General features: G+C 44.7%; 1 protein-coding gene across 3 annotated transcripts in view; it reads right to left on the reverse strand.

Moving 5' to 3' along the window:
- The window catches only part of LOC126544836 (uncharacterized), a 97,701-nt gene extending 86,042 nt beyond the window's left edge, over window positions 1-11,659 (reverse strand). Inside the window, exons 1-4 of one of the 3 annotated variants that reach the window (XM_055062158.1) lie at window positions 11,394-11,659; window positions 11,211-11,306; window positions 5,208-5,263; window positions 2,909-3,081 (exon numbers count right to left, since the gene is read on the reverse strand). In XM_055062158.1, coding sequence (XP_054918133.1) covers window positions 2,909-3,081; window positions 5,208-5,263; window positions 11,211-11,306; window positions 11,394-11,433 — 365 coding nt within the window. In that variant the 5' untranslated portion in view covers window positions 11,434-11,659. Of the gene's footprint in view, window positions 1-2,908; window positions 3,082-5,207; window positions 5,264-10,629; window positions 10,718-11,210; window positions 11,307-11,393 lie in introns of those variants that run through there. The other 2 variants (XM_055062159.1, XM_055062160.1) reach the window with 2 other exon arrangements.
- Window positions 11,660-17,212: the final 5,553 nt, after the last annotated feature.

Consider the following 17,212-nt stretch of genomic DNA (forward strand, 5'->3'; position numbering starts at 1 on the left):
CAAGAGGAAGGACAGAGGCCAATTGGCGTGCAAGTTTCTTTCTGGAAGTGAATGTCACAAACCAAGAAAAAATATAGCAAATTAGGAACGCTCTTCAGTAAATAAAAATAATTTGATGTTATTGGTGAGGTTTATGTTTTTCATTGCGAAATGTGTGTGACATACTGGCGGTAAGTGATTTAGCATATTTTGTTTTCTGCGGATGACCGATTTATGCCGCTAGATGGGACGCCGTACGCTAGCTTGCTGCATTCGAGGAACCGTTGCTGCACTGCCACCTTTTCATTTTTCATTTTCAGAAATTTCACCCACCGCTTTTCTTTGCCAACAGTTGTTATGGCTGCAGCAACAGAAAAAATTATGCGGCTGACTGATGGCTGGAACAGGGCGATAGTTTCCTCGCTGGCCATGCACTATTGGAAACTTTCAGTTGCAAAAAATTGCAATGTGCACAGCACTTGCGCCACAGTATCCATGCTGCTAGTGCGTTGCAGTCTCAAAACAACCTCATGATCCTAACACAGGCGGTGCACTGTCCGTCTAAAATGCGTCTTGTCGATGACGAGGTAGTCAACATCTCTCACAGAGGCCAGCTAAGAGCACTAACACAGGTGCCACAGGGATCACCATCAACGACATTTCACTCTGAACATCGATCTTGCCCATGCACATGGCACGCACAGGCTCTGCACGTGGTACATGGTGCCTTCGGATCACATCGAAGCACCTCGGGCCACTTCGCTATGTAGCAGACGATGGATTTGGTTTTTGCATGACTGACATGTGCATGACGTCAACATAATATGTGCAAGCACCCCGAGGCGATGGCGTCACCCAGGTGGCGACCAATTACTGCTCGCGAAGTGAATTCTTCAAAAACCTAAGCGTTACAGAATATGGCTCCCGGTCCAGGATTCGAAGCCAGGACGAACACCTTTCCGGGATGGTCGCTCTACCATTTCATTTATTTCATTTCATTTATTTTACCCTCAAGGTACATAGTACATTATAGAGGGGAGGGGCTAAGAAAATACAAAGTAAACATCGGTAAAAGTAACTCAAACAAATAAATAACGGCAGTAACAATTCCAAATTTTGAGTTGACATCAGATGATAATAAACAGAGGTACAAAAGATAAATACAAATGTGATGTACACAATGGTAAAGGGATTAAAAAAAAAAACAACATATGTACAGTAGATTTACAAAATGCATTGTTAACTTTTTGATCATGATGCTGATGAAAACTGATGAAAACGCTGCAATAAAGAAAGGTACATACACATAGGCAAGACAAATGGTAAGTATGTATATTATAAAAGTTCGTTTTCAAGTGCGTTTCTAAACATAAGTGGATTAATTATACCTGTTAATGAAGGGGATAAGCTGTTCCAGTCTTTGCTAGTCTTTGGTAAGAATGAATTTGCGCCCATGATAGTATTGAAATGAGATATGCTAACTTTCTGATTATGACTACCATGCGAGCTAACCAGGAGGCTAGCAGATCACAGCGCAAGGGCAAATTAATCGACAACACGAAGCACAAGGACACTGAATGTGGCAAATCAGTTCAAATTTTTCCTTTCATTAAACCTTCCACCACCTTGCAGAATTCTGCAGAACTTGTTTGCCATGTTCAGCAATTTTGAGTACCTGTCCTCTAATTTGGTACTTGAAATTCATTAGCTTACTTTTTATTTGCCGTTATAATGGTAAGGAAGTGAATAAGTAGCTATAGAAACTCCTACTATACATTAAAATTATGTTTCCGGCAATATACACATTGCATGTTCATTCTTTGGGTGAAGAGAGAAAACCTGTGAAATGTGAAACACAGTACAATGCGACTAAGAGCCCACGAAGCACGGGATAGAGTGCCAAATAATCTCAGTGAGAAAGCAAGCAATTTATCTCAGGCTTGCTACTCAAGGCAGTGCGTTTGCTTAATCTTGGTATGCAATAATCACAGGGAGCTTTTGGTACATTGTGAAAAGAATACGCATGCTGTTATTGTTGCTGCTGGGCCCAGATACAGATGAACACCTTGCTCTCTCACTGAGGCTGTTTGATGGCACTGCTATCCTGTGCACACAGGTATGCAGTCACATTCTATTTTTCTTAAACCACCAGGTGTGCCTCGCTGGAAACGGTTGATTTTGAAGTTTCTTATGATTCTCTAGAACTGCCCAACAGCTTGACAAAAAGAATTAAATGTTAGCTAATGACTTTTCATTAACTAATAGGAAGTCGGGGACTAAATTACTAGCAGTTTCTCAACTGGACTCCAAACAATATGCACATGGCCATAGTCACGTAGAATGCTAGTTCTATTTTCAAAGCCTCATGCATGATTACTTGGACGCCCTGTATACAAATTCGTCTTGATTTAGGCAAGGCAATTTATTATTTGGCCAGTGTCACTTTTCTTCTTCAACGAACATAACACTCCCGTGGATCTTGTATTGTGCTGTTAGTTTGTTTAATTAGTCATTATCGTGGCACACCAGACAACTGAAACCAGTTTCTTATTTCTGAGCTCCTCAGTTAAGCGCATGTCCAGTTATGAATGGGCATGACATGCAGTATCAGATAATCCAAATAACCTTTTTTTTTTACCAAGTGGGCTCCATGCAACTTTTTTTTTTTTTCACTTGGTTTAGAAATGAGAAAATATTCAATATTCAATTTAATATTTAGTTTTTTTTTTTCGAATGTTTGTATTTAATTCAGAAATTTCACTCTTCGAACACCCTTAATAATTAGTGACTACTGCAAACCTTCACACAACACAGCAATTGTTTTTTGGGTGACACTGGTTGGACAATTAAAGCAGTCTTTCATAATAAACAGCAATACAGCATTACCTTACAACAGACAAACAAACTAAAATCCCAAATTGGGACATACATTTTGCTTTGGGCTGACACCTTTCGTGAAAGGCCTCTGAGAAGCTGCTCCAGTTGGCTCACACGGGTGGCGAGCTTCCCCTTGCTCACCCGTAGCTGCCCTATCAGCATGTCCCTCTCCTCCAGGTGTTCAGCCATTTCTGACAGTCTACGTTTCAAGAGTTCCTTGGAAGCCTGTCAATTGAAGTAAGTGGTCTCTCAAATGTAACACTCCATATTAGAAAACAAAAAGGCTGATTGCTATATGCACAACATAATAAAGGAGCATTCATCCATATAGTACAGCACCTTCACCATGCTAAGCATATTGGCAGTGGCTACTATTTCAGGGAGGAAACGATGCAAATACCTTCCTTATGAATGAATCAACTACATTTGGTTCATTCAGGTCAAGGCAGTTCATTCGAATTATTTGTATAATAACATAGGCATAAAGGTAGTGATTTCTAGTCAAAGAAGACATACTTGCGAGCATCTTTGACATCTTTGTCCTACCTCGCACTTACTTTTTACCATCCTGATACACCACCAAATCAAAATGCCTCCGATACTGCTCGACCCACCTGAATGTTTACCTATTTAGACAAGATTGTTTTTGTTGCGATTTAATCAGCAAAATAAAATTGGGAGAGCTGGTAAGGGCTGGCAATACTGAACAGTAATGAACAGTAGAACAAGACAATGCCCCATAATAACAGACACGCTATGATGTGCATGCTTGAAAAAGTTCTAAATGGGGCGAAACTGGTTACACTGCCAATATGCCAATATTAGGTAAAAAACACAGTCGAGACAAAGAACTTAATTCTTCCACACCTTTTCCATTTCAAGTGTAACCTGGTATTACGCAAGAGTAGTATGTCATCATATGCTCAGCTCATGCAAGCCAAAGCAGTTTTGGACTGCACACATCTAGTCGTCAACTCAAAAAAGCCTCAGAGCCTTTTCCGTAGATATCAAGGACTTGTTCTACTCGCTGCCGCAATCTGACGTGCTTTCTTGTATTCCAAGACTGTATCGATAGGTTTGGAAATGTAGCTTTACAGAACGTGTGCGAAACATTGAGCAGTGGCTTTTTGGAACTTTTCACTCTTAACCTTTGATCTACTTTTATATAGTGGGATGGGCGGCCATATCTGCAACAATCTGCAAAAGGAGTGAATATGTGTAGGTTCCTGTACCACCCCAATTTTAGCTATTTGTTTTTAGCACAACTTGACAGGGGCCTTAGCTGCTGCCTCGACAAACTGAATGTAACAAAGGCTTTTAGGTATAGAGATGACTTCTTAATATTCCTTGACTGCGGCTCAGACTCATTTGAATTACTAGCGAATAACACACAAACCTTTGTACGCACAGGCTTAGCGCCGCTAGAAATAACCCATCAGATAACATTAGATGCCATCAGATAACATTATTAGATTTCTGGACAGACTTATTTCACGACAAACAATTAACAACCCCTTCAGCTGACTGCTCCTGGGCACCCCACTTATGTACTAGTCAGTGTCCCCAAAGGCATCCTAAAACGGAAGTCATCAAAACTGCCAGATGCGTTAAGCCTTCTAGTGGGAAGCAGAAGTTTGTGGCAATTCTGTACATTCATGGCTTGTCACATCAACTAAAAAGATTGGGCAAAAGGTGAACATTCAGGTTGTTTTTTCTGCTCCTGACAAGCTTCACAAAATGTGCAAGATGACCAATCCAGGTGCCTTGCACAAGATTGCGTGCAATAAGAAGCACAAGGACGAGTTCGTCAAATGTGCGGAATTGATTGGGTATAGTACACAGATTTCTTGTAAGACATATAGGCCAAAGTAGGAGGTGCATAAATGATCGCCTCCGTGAACACTGTATAAATGAGAGGGACAAGAGCGGAAGTAGGCTGTAAGAAGTGTGAATCTAGTGGCTGTGGTAGTGCCGCTTTTAGTTCCGACCAAAACGCAAACTGAATTGAGCTGCGTGCCAATCTACCAAGACTACATCATCACAAGAAGCAGCTTCCAATTGATGGGTGAAATTATCGAAGCAGAGATAATTGATAGTTTAGGGGATAACTGTGTCCAAAGCGATTAACTTTGAAGGAATTACAATACTTGAGTTTTCCCCCGATTGTTTTGCTAGCTGCGCTTGCATGATGTTCAGCCACAAAATGCCTTTATATTACATGCTTCATGGGGCTCAATAAATAGTTGCAAGTCCCAAATGTGCGGGGTTAAAGCTGTAGGCCAGGGTCACAAAAAAATGTAGATAACATGCTGCTTGAATATTCTCTAGAAATATTCATAAAGGATACTCACGTGTAATGGTATTGGGGGCATACGAAAGGAACCACCAGGTGTTGAAAAACTACCAGCTGAGAGCAAGAAAAAATTGGAGCACCTCCAGTCAGTCCTCTTTGTTCTCGAATAAACTTCATAGTTACATGTTTACCATCTGTACACATCATTCATAGCACGGGGAGTCGAATAAAAAGTAAGCCTGTGAATTTAACAGACAGCAAATGACAAACTACGTCAAGGACTCGCAGGCTCATGTACAGCAGAAAATCACCGATACATTCCCACTAGGTTTTCTCAGTTCCGACACTCTGCAGGGGTCATGCATAGTCAAACCTCCTTATAACTAAGTTACATAGGCCACGAAAATACCTTTGTAATATCCAATATCCATCATAAGCATACAAGCAGATATTGGCAGCATTTTGTGGCTTTGGTAATTTGATTCTCTGCTACAAAAGGCAAGTGTAAAAAGAGTATTACAAGAGGATCATGCCCACTGCACTTGCAATGTTGCAATTGCTAGACACAGGACGTCGTAACACTGCATTTCTGGCAGTTATAACATTGCGCACTTTTGTGTGGCGTCCTGACTGAAGGAAGCAACCATCATTGGCTTAATAAAGAAAACAATATGAGTTTAGCCCTTAAAATAATAAACTTTTTCGCAACACTCTCATGCACGTAATCATGCAAAGACAACTGTTGCAGTGACAAAAAAAAAAAAAAGAATGCTCATGAGGTCAGAAGGAGATTTTGTCACTGTCCTGTTACCCATAGTGGCATATTTAGTTTAAGTGAACTTAGTAACTATTTTGTATTTGACAGAGAATTCAAAAATGAAGAGAAGGCAATTATGTATGCATAAACAATGAAATATAGTCGCATTAAGTGTAGCTACTTTAACCTCATCGTACAAGAATGAAGGCATTTTTATTACCAGTGCAAGAACAGAAGTTGAGCAGTGCAACAGCAGTGCCAGCAGAGTAAGCAGAATTCAAAGTTGAATATGCACAAAAAGCACCAAGGAAGAACCTGAACAGAAACTGTGCTTTGCACTTTCACATATATGGGAACTTTCTGAGAGTTTGGTGCAGAAATGTGGCATTGGAGGGCAATATAGTTGGTTTACTGCAGACAGTGCATTTCATCATCGAACAATCGGCCAAAATCACTCGTAGCAAAGCGCCGCCGTGTACATTTCAATGTGCGCCGCTGAATGCCTATCCACACTAATGCGGCAACAGTGCTGCCACCTATAGCTTGAACTCGCGGTCAATATCAGTAGAATACTCGATTGAAGTAAAGCATGACCAAACTAATTTCATATTTACTTAGTTATATCTGTGTTTGTTATAGCAAGGTTTAACTGTATTAGCATAAAATTTGTTATGTTTCTATTTCCGGTTATGTTCAAAGGCTGCAACAGTGCACCTATAACACAGCGGTGTCAGTGGTGCCCGTGTTGACTGCTGCATTTCACCACAAGGGTTGCCAACTATCCCGAATTTAGCAGGACAGTCTGCTTTCGAGTACATGTCTGGTGTCCCAACTTGACGAAGTCGGGACGGCCAAATGTACAAAGTTCTGCCTTCTTTCTACTGTATAGCAATAAATATACCAGATGTCTTTTTTATAAAACCTGACAGCTATCATTGCGTTCTATTGCATTATCATATACATAAAAGTAGTTTTATTTTTATTGTGTTTCTAGTTCTGTTGTAGGCCCTAACCTTCACAGCTCCGATTTCGGTATTGGCAGCTGTGTTGGCTAGGCAACTATATACTGCAACTTTTTTGTTGTGAATTTCATCACGGTAGAACTAAAAGAATTTGTTCAACCTTGTATGTACAGACTGGAACACTGACAGAGTCGGTCGTGGCACAAAAAAAAAGCTCTCAGCAATTGTCACGTGGTACAGCATGGACATTCGAGCAATATCATTTTAGGCATGAAGCCATCTAGATAGTAAAATGGCTGACCTACAAGTAGACTGCATTACATGCGCACACAGATAATAAGCAGCTAATAACATGAAATGCAGTTATTGTTGTAGGTCGCATAATCGTAAGAAGCTAATAACTACTAACATGCAATGGGATAAGTTTCCCGAGTCCCATGACACAGCCACCATGTTGAATGTGCAAAACACGTGCCATCGGTTGACGTACACCTCTCCCACTAAGGCCATGCACCACCGGTACAAAGTGCATGAGAGACATGCCAGAACTTTATCCTAAACTACACAAAACCCACGAATATCGTGCATAGTTTCCTAATGGCAGACCATGAACATGCACGAGTATGCACTGGATTGGATAAGCTCAGTGATCGTTTAGCTCATTTAGCTTTTTGAGTGGCAGGAGACGTGACGCAACTCATTGATGGGTGATAATGACGGCCACCTGGTGTTGACCACAACTCCTCTCTGCAGTGGCCTCTGGGATTGCATGGCACAGCTCGTTTGGAACAACTTTGAAGTAGTTTCTCTTCTTTGTAGCATGGATGTAGCAGCTTTAATGAAATGTAGCAGACTGGAGGAACTGTAGCAGCATTCCTACCACAGTAATGCCTGTGCTCCAATAGCTTTCCAACTTCCGAATGGGAAGTTAAATTAAATTGTGGGGTTTTACGTGCCAAAACCACTTTCTGATTATGAGGCACGCCGTAGTGGGGGACTCCGGAAATTTCGACCACCAGGGGTTCTTTAACGTGCACCTAAATCTAAGTACACGGGTGTTTTCGCATTTCGCCCCCATCGAAATGCGGCCGCCGTGGCCGGGATTCGATCCCGCGACCTCGTGCTCAGCAGCCTAACACCGTAGCCACTGAGCAACCACGGCGGGTGAATGGGAAGTTAAAGAGTTCGTGAATAAGTTAAGGTACTCAAGCAACATTCTGCCAAACAAAAGTATGTTGGCTTCCCATGGCTAAAGCAACCACAGCAGGACTGTCCTTGTTGGTGCAACAGCCCGTGCTCTGCCAGTCTGAAGGAATACATGCACAAGTCTGGTGCCACTGACCGATACGGATGGGGCTCTACACCGCGTGTCTGACGTGCGGCCTTGATGTGCTGACAGAGAAAATGCATTTCCCATGCTCCCTGACTGGCTCTGCACTCAAGTGGAAATGTTGCTGCAATGTCAGGTGGTGACCAGCACAGTTGGTGTACTAGAAATTTCTGACTATCCTGCGGACACTAGCTAAGCGATTCCACTTGGCACAGCGGAAGCGTCTCCACCCTTGTAGTCATCTTCACTTCTCTTGTGGAGTGAGCATCTCTAAGCATACTTTAACTGTGTGGTAGGACACAATGCACAGCGAGCAGAGCCGCAGAAGAAGGTGGGCACAGCTCCAGAGGCCGGAAATCGCGGTGATGCTGCTGGCTCGTAGATAGCTCTATTGGTCTAGGCGGCTTTCCTCCCTGACCTCAATCTGAATTCAAAGGAAAGTCATGAGGTCGGCAATCTCATTTCATGGAATGGCCATGTGGCCAAGAGCATATTCAGTGGGGATCTTGTGCTGGTATATCATGTTGAGTCGGTAAACTCCCTCGCCAAACTTACTACGATGGACCAGTTTAAGTTTGGCGAGGGCTTGTTGGATCTAAGGATTATTGCCTCACTTCTATTTATTAGATCAAGCAGAATGGCTTATACATCATCTCAAATGGCCACGAGCTCAGAGCATCTGCATGTCATTTTCTGTCTTCTGATATAGTAGTACCTTGTTGCCCTGCATGTTCTGTAAATCTATAAGTGGTCTTCTAGAGCACTGTTTAGGCTGTTCTAATATTTGATTCACCTTTTTGTCTGCGACAACAAAACATTGTGAGTGAGGGGAGTTTCAGTACAATAGAGTTTTAGAATTAAGCTATTAAAGGACTCAAGAGATAAGCACAATCTTGTAAACATAATTGAACAAAGCACACATTTATGCAACTCTATGTAAAAATGCTATGCTACACGATACTTGCTGACAAGCAAGGTATGTTACACAATACTTGCCGACAAAGCCTTGCAAGCAAAAGTTCTAAATTGCTTAATAATTTGTAAATCTCTTGCTTGTGAATCAGCGTTTTTAAGGCTATGCCATGGCAAATGTCTCCAAGAAGATTATTTGAAAGCATTCTGGTACAAGACATAGCTGATATGTTGAATGTGTGCATGGTCGTAAAGACAATGAGGCATTAAAAGCAATAATGTGAGTATGATGTGATGTACGGAGTTGCTTTTGACAATATGACTTGATCTTATGTTGCAGGCAGATAAGCATGACTGTGCGATTCCAAATGAAGCAATAACTGCAGCTTAATATTGGTGACACCGGAATGTCTTGTATGCATGGTATTGGAGATTCCAGCGAGTAGATTAGGAGTGTGGTCAAGTGACTAAATGGTGGAGCATATGCAGGTTTAAGATGTCTCATACATACCTTATGGGCGTTCACGTGCGTGCAAGACTGCCACATGTACGCGACATGCTGGGGGTGATGACGTATCAGTCCCCATGTCGTTTAGCTACATTACAAATGCTTAAAATGTAGTTAAACGACAGGATTAGACCCAGACGTCTAATTCGAAATCAGGCAGCAGTGTGCGTTAAGAAAAAGTTAACTTAAACAAGGGACGATACGAACACTGAGTCACAATCACGGCACAATTCCACCAGGACGATAACATATACAAGAAACGAATGATTGTATACATGGCACGTTCTCAAAGTAGTGTCAGAGTCCTCACTCATTAACATATAACATAGACCCATGGAAAAGCACAGGTAAACAAACTAATTGTCACATATATAAAATGATGTTCAATATATACAGTGTACACAATGGTTATGTACAATGATGATATCACAGAGACACTTTACATAATTTTGAAGTGATGCTATGAGATGTGTATATACAAAAATGATCATGTATAAAGGAACACACACACACAGAAGTTACAGGCACTTACATTCTGTGCACATTCAATGAACACTTCTGATACAAGAACCAGGCTGGTCGAAAATTAAGCTGTATGCGTCCATCAGCAACCGACAGGAAACGGAATGACCACTTCTCAAAGGAACTCTTCTTCCCCACCAGGAAGAACAACTCCTCTGACAGAAATGACAGTAGCTCGGAGTAGAGCCTCCCCAGAAGTGGAAATAGAGCACGGCGACGGTGCCCCGCAGCAACTGCCTCGCACCGGTACGCGATATACAAAAGGCCCCCGCAGCAATTAAAAGTCATGCAAAGCGGCCACGTGACCAGATGTGAGAAAGCGGTTAACTCCAAGGCCACGGAAACCAGCATGCATGGCCCTCCAAAACATCCTGGCAACGCCGCATTGCAGCAGCACGTTTATAGGATTCCTGAACGGGGCAATTGGGACACAGCGAAGATCGGACTACACCCCACCATTTTAGCCTCTCCCGAGTTGGAAGCACTTACCACCCTATACGCCACATGACATCGCCGAGATGGCCAGGCAGAAATGACGTCGTTATTGCCAGCCAACGGCCGTGGCCGTTGCTTGCCTGCTTGCTTGCTCCTCACTTGTGACGCTTATCCACTATGGGGGATTGGCGAAGAAGCCGGCAGTTAAATGGAAGGGGAGTGAGAAAAACCTAAACTCGTGCTCGGCGCACCTTTATTTGCAACACGCCACACATCAACAGAGGAAGGGGGAGGGCTCGCACTTGACCAGGGCAGAGGCGCGCAGGCGGATGTCGCGAGAAAAAGTGCTCGCCTGAGAATACGTCCCGTAGTACACAAATTTCCCTCTTGCCTACGCCCCTGAGGTGAGACCACATTCACACGCGCGCCACCCAAAATTTGCTTTTCTGCAGCACTTGCTGTTGTGTAGCAAATATGACTGGTAACGCATTCAGGCAATACTGCTGTCATGATCCTGAAAAACAATACTCAGTCCGTCTGTGTTCATGCTACTTGCAGCAGTATACATGAACTTTAAAAACCAGCATAGGTCGCAACAGGCGTTACCAGGAAGAGGAGGAGGTGAAAAACGTTACCATGGTTGTCGCGAAATCTTGTAGCTGAGGAAAATTTGGGCGTAGGTGCGCGACCTTCTAGAGCTGGGTTGTAGGAACCTACTGGTGGCACATCATCTGCAAGAAAACAAACAAGCTGTGTTGACAATACGCACTACAGAGTAGAAACAAACAAAACAACATGCATAAGAGTGCAAAGTGTACCGGTGCTGCCAGGGAAGCGGGGCGCTTTCGGAAAAGACATTGGGAAAAGGCAAGCTAGCAAGCACGAGCTTTACCAGACGGCGTAACTAGTGCTACTGCTAAGCACAGCGACTTTAGACAGCCTTCGCCGCCTGAAAGCAACAGGCCGCAGGCTCGCACATAGAATAAAGAACCAACTTTGGCTCGCAGCTGACAGAATAGGGATCCACCCGACCCAGCCAGCGCACGCATACACGCACGTCAAAACGGGACAACGTCGTCGCAAACTAGCGGTTCAAATTTGAGCGGACCAATCAACAGAGTCGTTTGCTCAAATGTTATTGGTCAAAACCATGGACCAACTTAGGTCTCTAGTGTGCCGTTCGGCGTTGGGAGTGAGGACTGTTTCCGAATGACGGTGGCGCTGCGAGCAGTCCTAATAGCAGTCCTCATAACATCCATCCATCTATCCATAGTTAATCTCATGGGTGGCGGCAATGGAAAAGAAACCTTCCATGAGTAACTACTTAAGAGAAAAGAACGAAATCAGGAAAGAAACCATTTATGATAACTCAAAGGGAAGCTCATTACTTTTCGAAGCGAGATCGGGATGCCTTAGAACACGCACCTATAAAGCGAGATATAAGAAGGAAGAAGAAGCATGTGCTTGCTGCGGTAAAGCTAGGGAAACGACGGAGCATATTGTATTAGAATGTGAAGTCGTCTACCCAGCGGTCGATTTAGGCACCACTGGCCTCCTTGAAGACCTTGGGTTCAGCGGGAGCAGTGGTAAAGCAAACAGGTCCGCAATAGACATTAGTAAGAGGCGATCGGAGGATTGGTGGAAGAAAAGTAGGGAAACGACAAAAGACGGAGACGTACAAAAGCACAATTCGCAATAGGGGATCAGAAAGTTTGGACATGGTAGTTCATAGTGTTTTTTTTCTTTTTCTTTTTTCATTGGTTAACCTAGGTAGGATATTAGGCAGCACAGTAGCAAGAGCTTGGTGGAGCAACCCACCGCCCCGTTCCAAAGGGGACGCTCATAACATCCATCCATCAATCCAGAGCTTGGTGACGCAACCCCCCGCCCCGTTCCAAAGGAGACGCTCATAACATACATCCATCCATCCCACCCATCCGTGCCACCGCTACTAGATACTTTTCAGTTATAAAACTCCGCCTGGGAGCGGCGCGAGAACGTGACCCTCTGCCGTCTCCTCTCGGGAGGTGGCGCTGCCGCCACGGTTGGCCTAAAGCCCCTCAATCTCCCAAAGTAGCGCCATTCGCTTCCCTCCTCCTCCGCTCGGCGTGGCCTCGACGGTGGCGCCGCCGGTGGTGGGCCTGCCGTAGCAGACGACGGCTAACACGCTACGGGAGGAAATCCACAGTAAAGTTCGTTCGAGCCCTGCGGAGCAGTTTTTTCAATCGAGATCTTTCTTCGTCAGTCGGTAACTTGCCTTTAGAATTTAGTGTTAGAATTGCGGAGGAAATAGAGAAAATGACCATTATTCAAGGCGTATTTAAGGCGTAAAGCGCGCGACGTTGAGAGTTCGTGTTGCTGAAACGCGACGCAAGCACGCGGTGTACTCAAACACGCGCGTAATTATCAAAGTTTCAGGTGTTGACAGCGTGAAAGTATGTGTACGTGGTTTCGTAGGTTCATTCACGTACCTGCAGGACACTTTTGTTCGGTCGGCGCGTGAGAGATTCCGGCTGTGTGCGGCCAGCAAGGCCTGGCAACAGGGCCGTTTTTTCATTGCGGGGTGCTTCGGTAATCGTGACGATATATTTTTTTTTTACAAGTACTGCTCCAGGAGGGCACATGTAATGGCTAACGGAGGCCTCTGAAGAGCACGTAACATTACACTAATGCAGGCGTCGCAGGGAGTGTTCGCATACAAAACTGGCTGTCCGCGATCTTATACCCCCTTGGCATGCACAGGCTTCGGCGAGCCCCATCCAGCGCTGGTTCTAGCTTTGGTGTTCCCGTTGCCGCTTTGGTGCCCTGGAAGCGCCGTCAATAATACGAAATAATGACAAGTTGTTACGCTAGTAAATAAAATTTATTGAAGAAATACAATCGCGCCGAGGCACCAACTTCTAATGCAGCGCTAGCGCGCGAGTATTATGAAACGCCGACGAGAAATTTACCGGCCCACGTACGACTCTACGATCAAAGTGCACGTTAAACATCCCCAGGCGAGCTAGATAAAGTTATCCGGAGCCATCCACTACGACCTCCATCCTAGCTTTAGTCGCTTCAGACGTTAAAAACATTAATCACCACAAACCAAATCAATACATGCGGGCGTACATTCGAAGCCAAAAGACTGCATCGTAAGTCATAGTGAGCCTTGCAATAACGTCGAGAATGTGCTAACTTCTGGTGGAGCTCAAAACACACCCTGAATAAAGTCGCTTTTATGTCACAGGCCAGCTGCAGATGCGTGCATTTCACCGCAAGACGCTACTATATGAAACAAAGAGAGCACATTCGAAAAAAGAAAGTCAAACAACGCGCTAAAAACCACGCAGAGCATGAACACCCACTTTTTCGAAGCGGAAGGCGTGAACTAGGCTCAAAATAAGAGGTTGTGAGTAGCCGTGGCCCTTACTTCACTAAGCCGTGCGTTCTTTGCCACTTCCTCGAAGTCAGCCCGCCCGACCGCCCGATCCTGCAAATCCACACTTCTTTTTGCGTTGCGCCCGCCGGACGGCAAAGCAAAAAGCTTTTTGCCCTCGCTGTGTCTGTTGCGGCAACCGAAGGCGCAGCAGCATGGCATCGCAATTAAGTTCTCGGCCCTGCACATCCTATTAAGCTAACGCACTCCGTCAGTCCGCCTGCCGTACTTTCGTCGCGCAGGCCCAACAATGGAGGTCGGCGCGCGCTGGAAAGAAAAAATATACAAAAGCGCTGCGCCTGCTCCGCGCTGGAAAGAAAAAAATATACAAAAGCGCGCCGCCCGCTTCCACGTGACACAGATTGGCCAATGGGGGAGCGGAGGAGGCTGGGGCGACAGGAAGCGTGGAGGAGGTCGCGCCAGGGTGAGCGGGGTGTCGGAAAGATCCAAGAATGGCGCTACTTTTGAAAAATTGAGGGGTTTTAGGTTGGCCCGGTTGGCTACGGCAGCTTCCCAAGGCAGCAGCGCGCCGCCGACTCAATGCCAGTTTTTTTTTTTTTCTTTTGCTGCTTTTCGTGGCGCTAAATATTCAAAGAATAGGCTTTTTACATTGTGCACTCTATAAAAAGCAGCTAATAGGTGAATGAAGAGGAGAGCGAAGCCTTTCGTTTGTGGCATGTTGTTTTATGTACGCACGTTGCATCCGTGCTACGGCGCGCCCAGGCGCGGCGCTCGAATTCTTCTAGCACTCTAGCACACTGTACTCGGCAGGCAGGCTCGGCCGCCCGATGGCCGGCCGGCCGGCTGCGTGTTGGCGAAGCGCGCGCGCATTCGGCGCAGTTTATAACCATTCCTCTTTTTTTGTTTATGATTTTCTGTCGCCGTGTGCTTGTGCCGCATTAAAGCAGCATTTGTTACGGGTGTGATAAGAGGTTTTAGCTGAGTAAAGTGGTATTCGCTCGCGAAGACTTTTTTTGCTGAGCCGTATGAAACATGTCTGTGGAGTGGGTATACGACTCGGAACACAAAGCGACTGCGCAGCCTAGAATAGGTTGAGCACGGAATTTATTTATTCATTAAATACTTCTGTCCTTTGGCAGCCAAGGCTGCAGTAGTTAAATGTAAAATAACAAATTCAAGGGGAACTTAGTCATCCCTACGTGGGTGAATGCGAAAGCACTGCGACCACAGCTCGATGCCTGTGCTCTTTCAGTCGTCATGCCTTAATTCGCCTTAATTAACACCAAAAGCCGTGCGTTAAGCTCCCAACAAAGGTCTTGGGCTTGAGTGTATAATTAACTGTAATTTAAATAACGGCCTACACGAACTGTCATGTGTTCGAGTGCCTTAAGAACTATATCTTAATTAACCATGCCAAAATTAACACGTAAGGTCGTGGGTTCGACTCCCACCAATGGTCGTGGGTTCGAGTGCCGTAATGAACGCTAGCTTAATTAAACCTACCTTATAACTTCGCCTTAATTCACTCTGTCCTAATTAACGTTGCCTTAATTGACGTCGTCAACTGCCTCAACTGTCTCACTTGACTTTTTGGACCATCGGGGTATGCCAACGCCGGATTTTGTGCCTCATTAGCGATATAATGCTTCCGGATTAATAACTAATGTGAGGTTCAGCTGGGTGTGCGATTTGGCATAATAGAGGGTAAAAGAGAGAAAGGATCCAACCCAAGCTCGTTCAAAACCTATACTAGATAAAAAGGAAACATTTCCAGTTAAGGGTGAGCAAAAACAGTGCAGAACAAATGTGAACACATAATAATAGATCAAACTGCAAACGGAGGAGGAGGAGGAATAAACATTTATTTTGGAAACAATATTCCGGGGTAAGCCCCGGTTCTACTCTCGGTGGGAGGTCTCCTCATTTCAGGAACACTCTGGCCTTCGCTGCTTCCTTGGCCCTGGCGACGAGACGTCGTTGACGAGCTTGGCCTCCCGCGTTTCTATGAGGTCTTCGCTTTGTCTGGCGTTGCAAAAGTCTTTCGGCGAAGGCAATGCGTCTTTGTCTAGATGCCATGGACATTCGAGGATCAGGTGCGCTAAGGTGTCCGGTACGCCGCACATAGGGCAGTGGTATCCTTGTAGCGTTGGGTACAGTCTATGCATGATGATTCCGTGGATATAAGAATTACTTAGCAGTCTTCTGAGTGTAGTGCTTTCTTAAAAACAAAAACAAAAAAATATGCAGATCCCACGCACTGTGGGAATCAATGTAAGCGAAGCTTTCAGTGCTGAAATCTGCTTTGATTGACGATAATTAGCGATGTTGACGGCTAAAGCTTAATTTCTTTAACGTTTAGGCTAACACGAGATCGGTGAGTTGATGTTAAACCTTACCTTGCGTGTACCACTACTGTTTGTCTGCACACAAAACACAAAGGGAGAGGTGTTTGCTTGAGACTTTGTTGTGCGCCATATTTTATAATCTCTGAGAGGGTTGAGCGTTGTCATTTCCTTACATGGCACATCGTATTGCGGCAGAAGTATTAAACTGGAATTGGATTATGGGACTGTACGTGCCGAAGCCATACTCAGATTTTATGAGGCAACCCAAAGTCTAAGTGCACGCGCGTTTTCTATTTCGCCCCCGTCGAAATACGGCTGCCGCGATTGGGATCAAATCCGCGACCTCTAGCAATACTATAGCCGTAAAGCTAACGCGGCGGGCACAGAAGTGTTGATTTGACGGTCGACCGCTTCCGTATGTCTCCCAGCTGGACCTTGCGGTGCGCTTTAATTAATGCGGCTCTGGTTCTGCACGCCCTGCGTAAGTTGCCGGCTTGACATATTTACATGGCACTCATTTTTCAGAAATAGCAGCAACGTACTGTACCGTTTAAAGGGACACTAAAGCTTAATATTAAGTCAACGTGGACTGTTGAAATACCATTTCAGAAACCTCGAAACGATTCATGCGAAGAAGAGACTTATTTTAAGAGAAAATGCGTTCTGAAGCGTCCACGTACCTCTAACGCAGTTCAAATCGCCCGCCCTCCGATTGAGGAGTGGTGACGTCATCGTCTCATAGTGACGTTGCGCCGTCTAATAAGAGGCGACTGGAGGATTGGTGGAAGAAAAGTAGGGAAACGACAAAAGACGGAGACGTACAAAAGCACAGTTCGCAATAGGGGATCAGAAAATTTGGGCGTGGTAGCAGGCCCCGCACACTCTCAAGTTCAACAAATGGCCACAGAGG

This window comes from Dermacentor andersoni, chromosome 1, assembly GCF_023375885.2.
Source record: "Dermacentor andersoni chromosome 1, qqDerAnde1_hic_scaffold, whole genome shotgun sequence".
Classification (NCBI taxonomy): Eukaryota; Metazoa; Arthropoda; class Arachnida; order Ixodida; family Ixodidae; genus Dermacentor; species Dermacentor andersoni.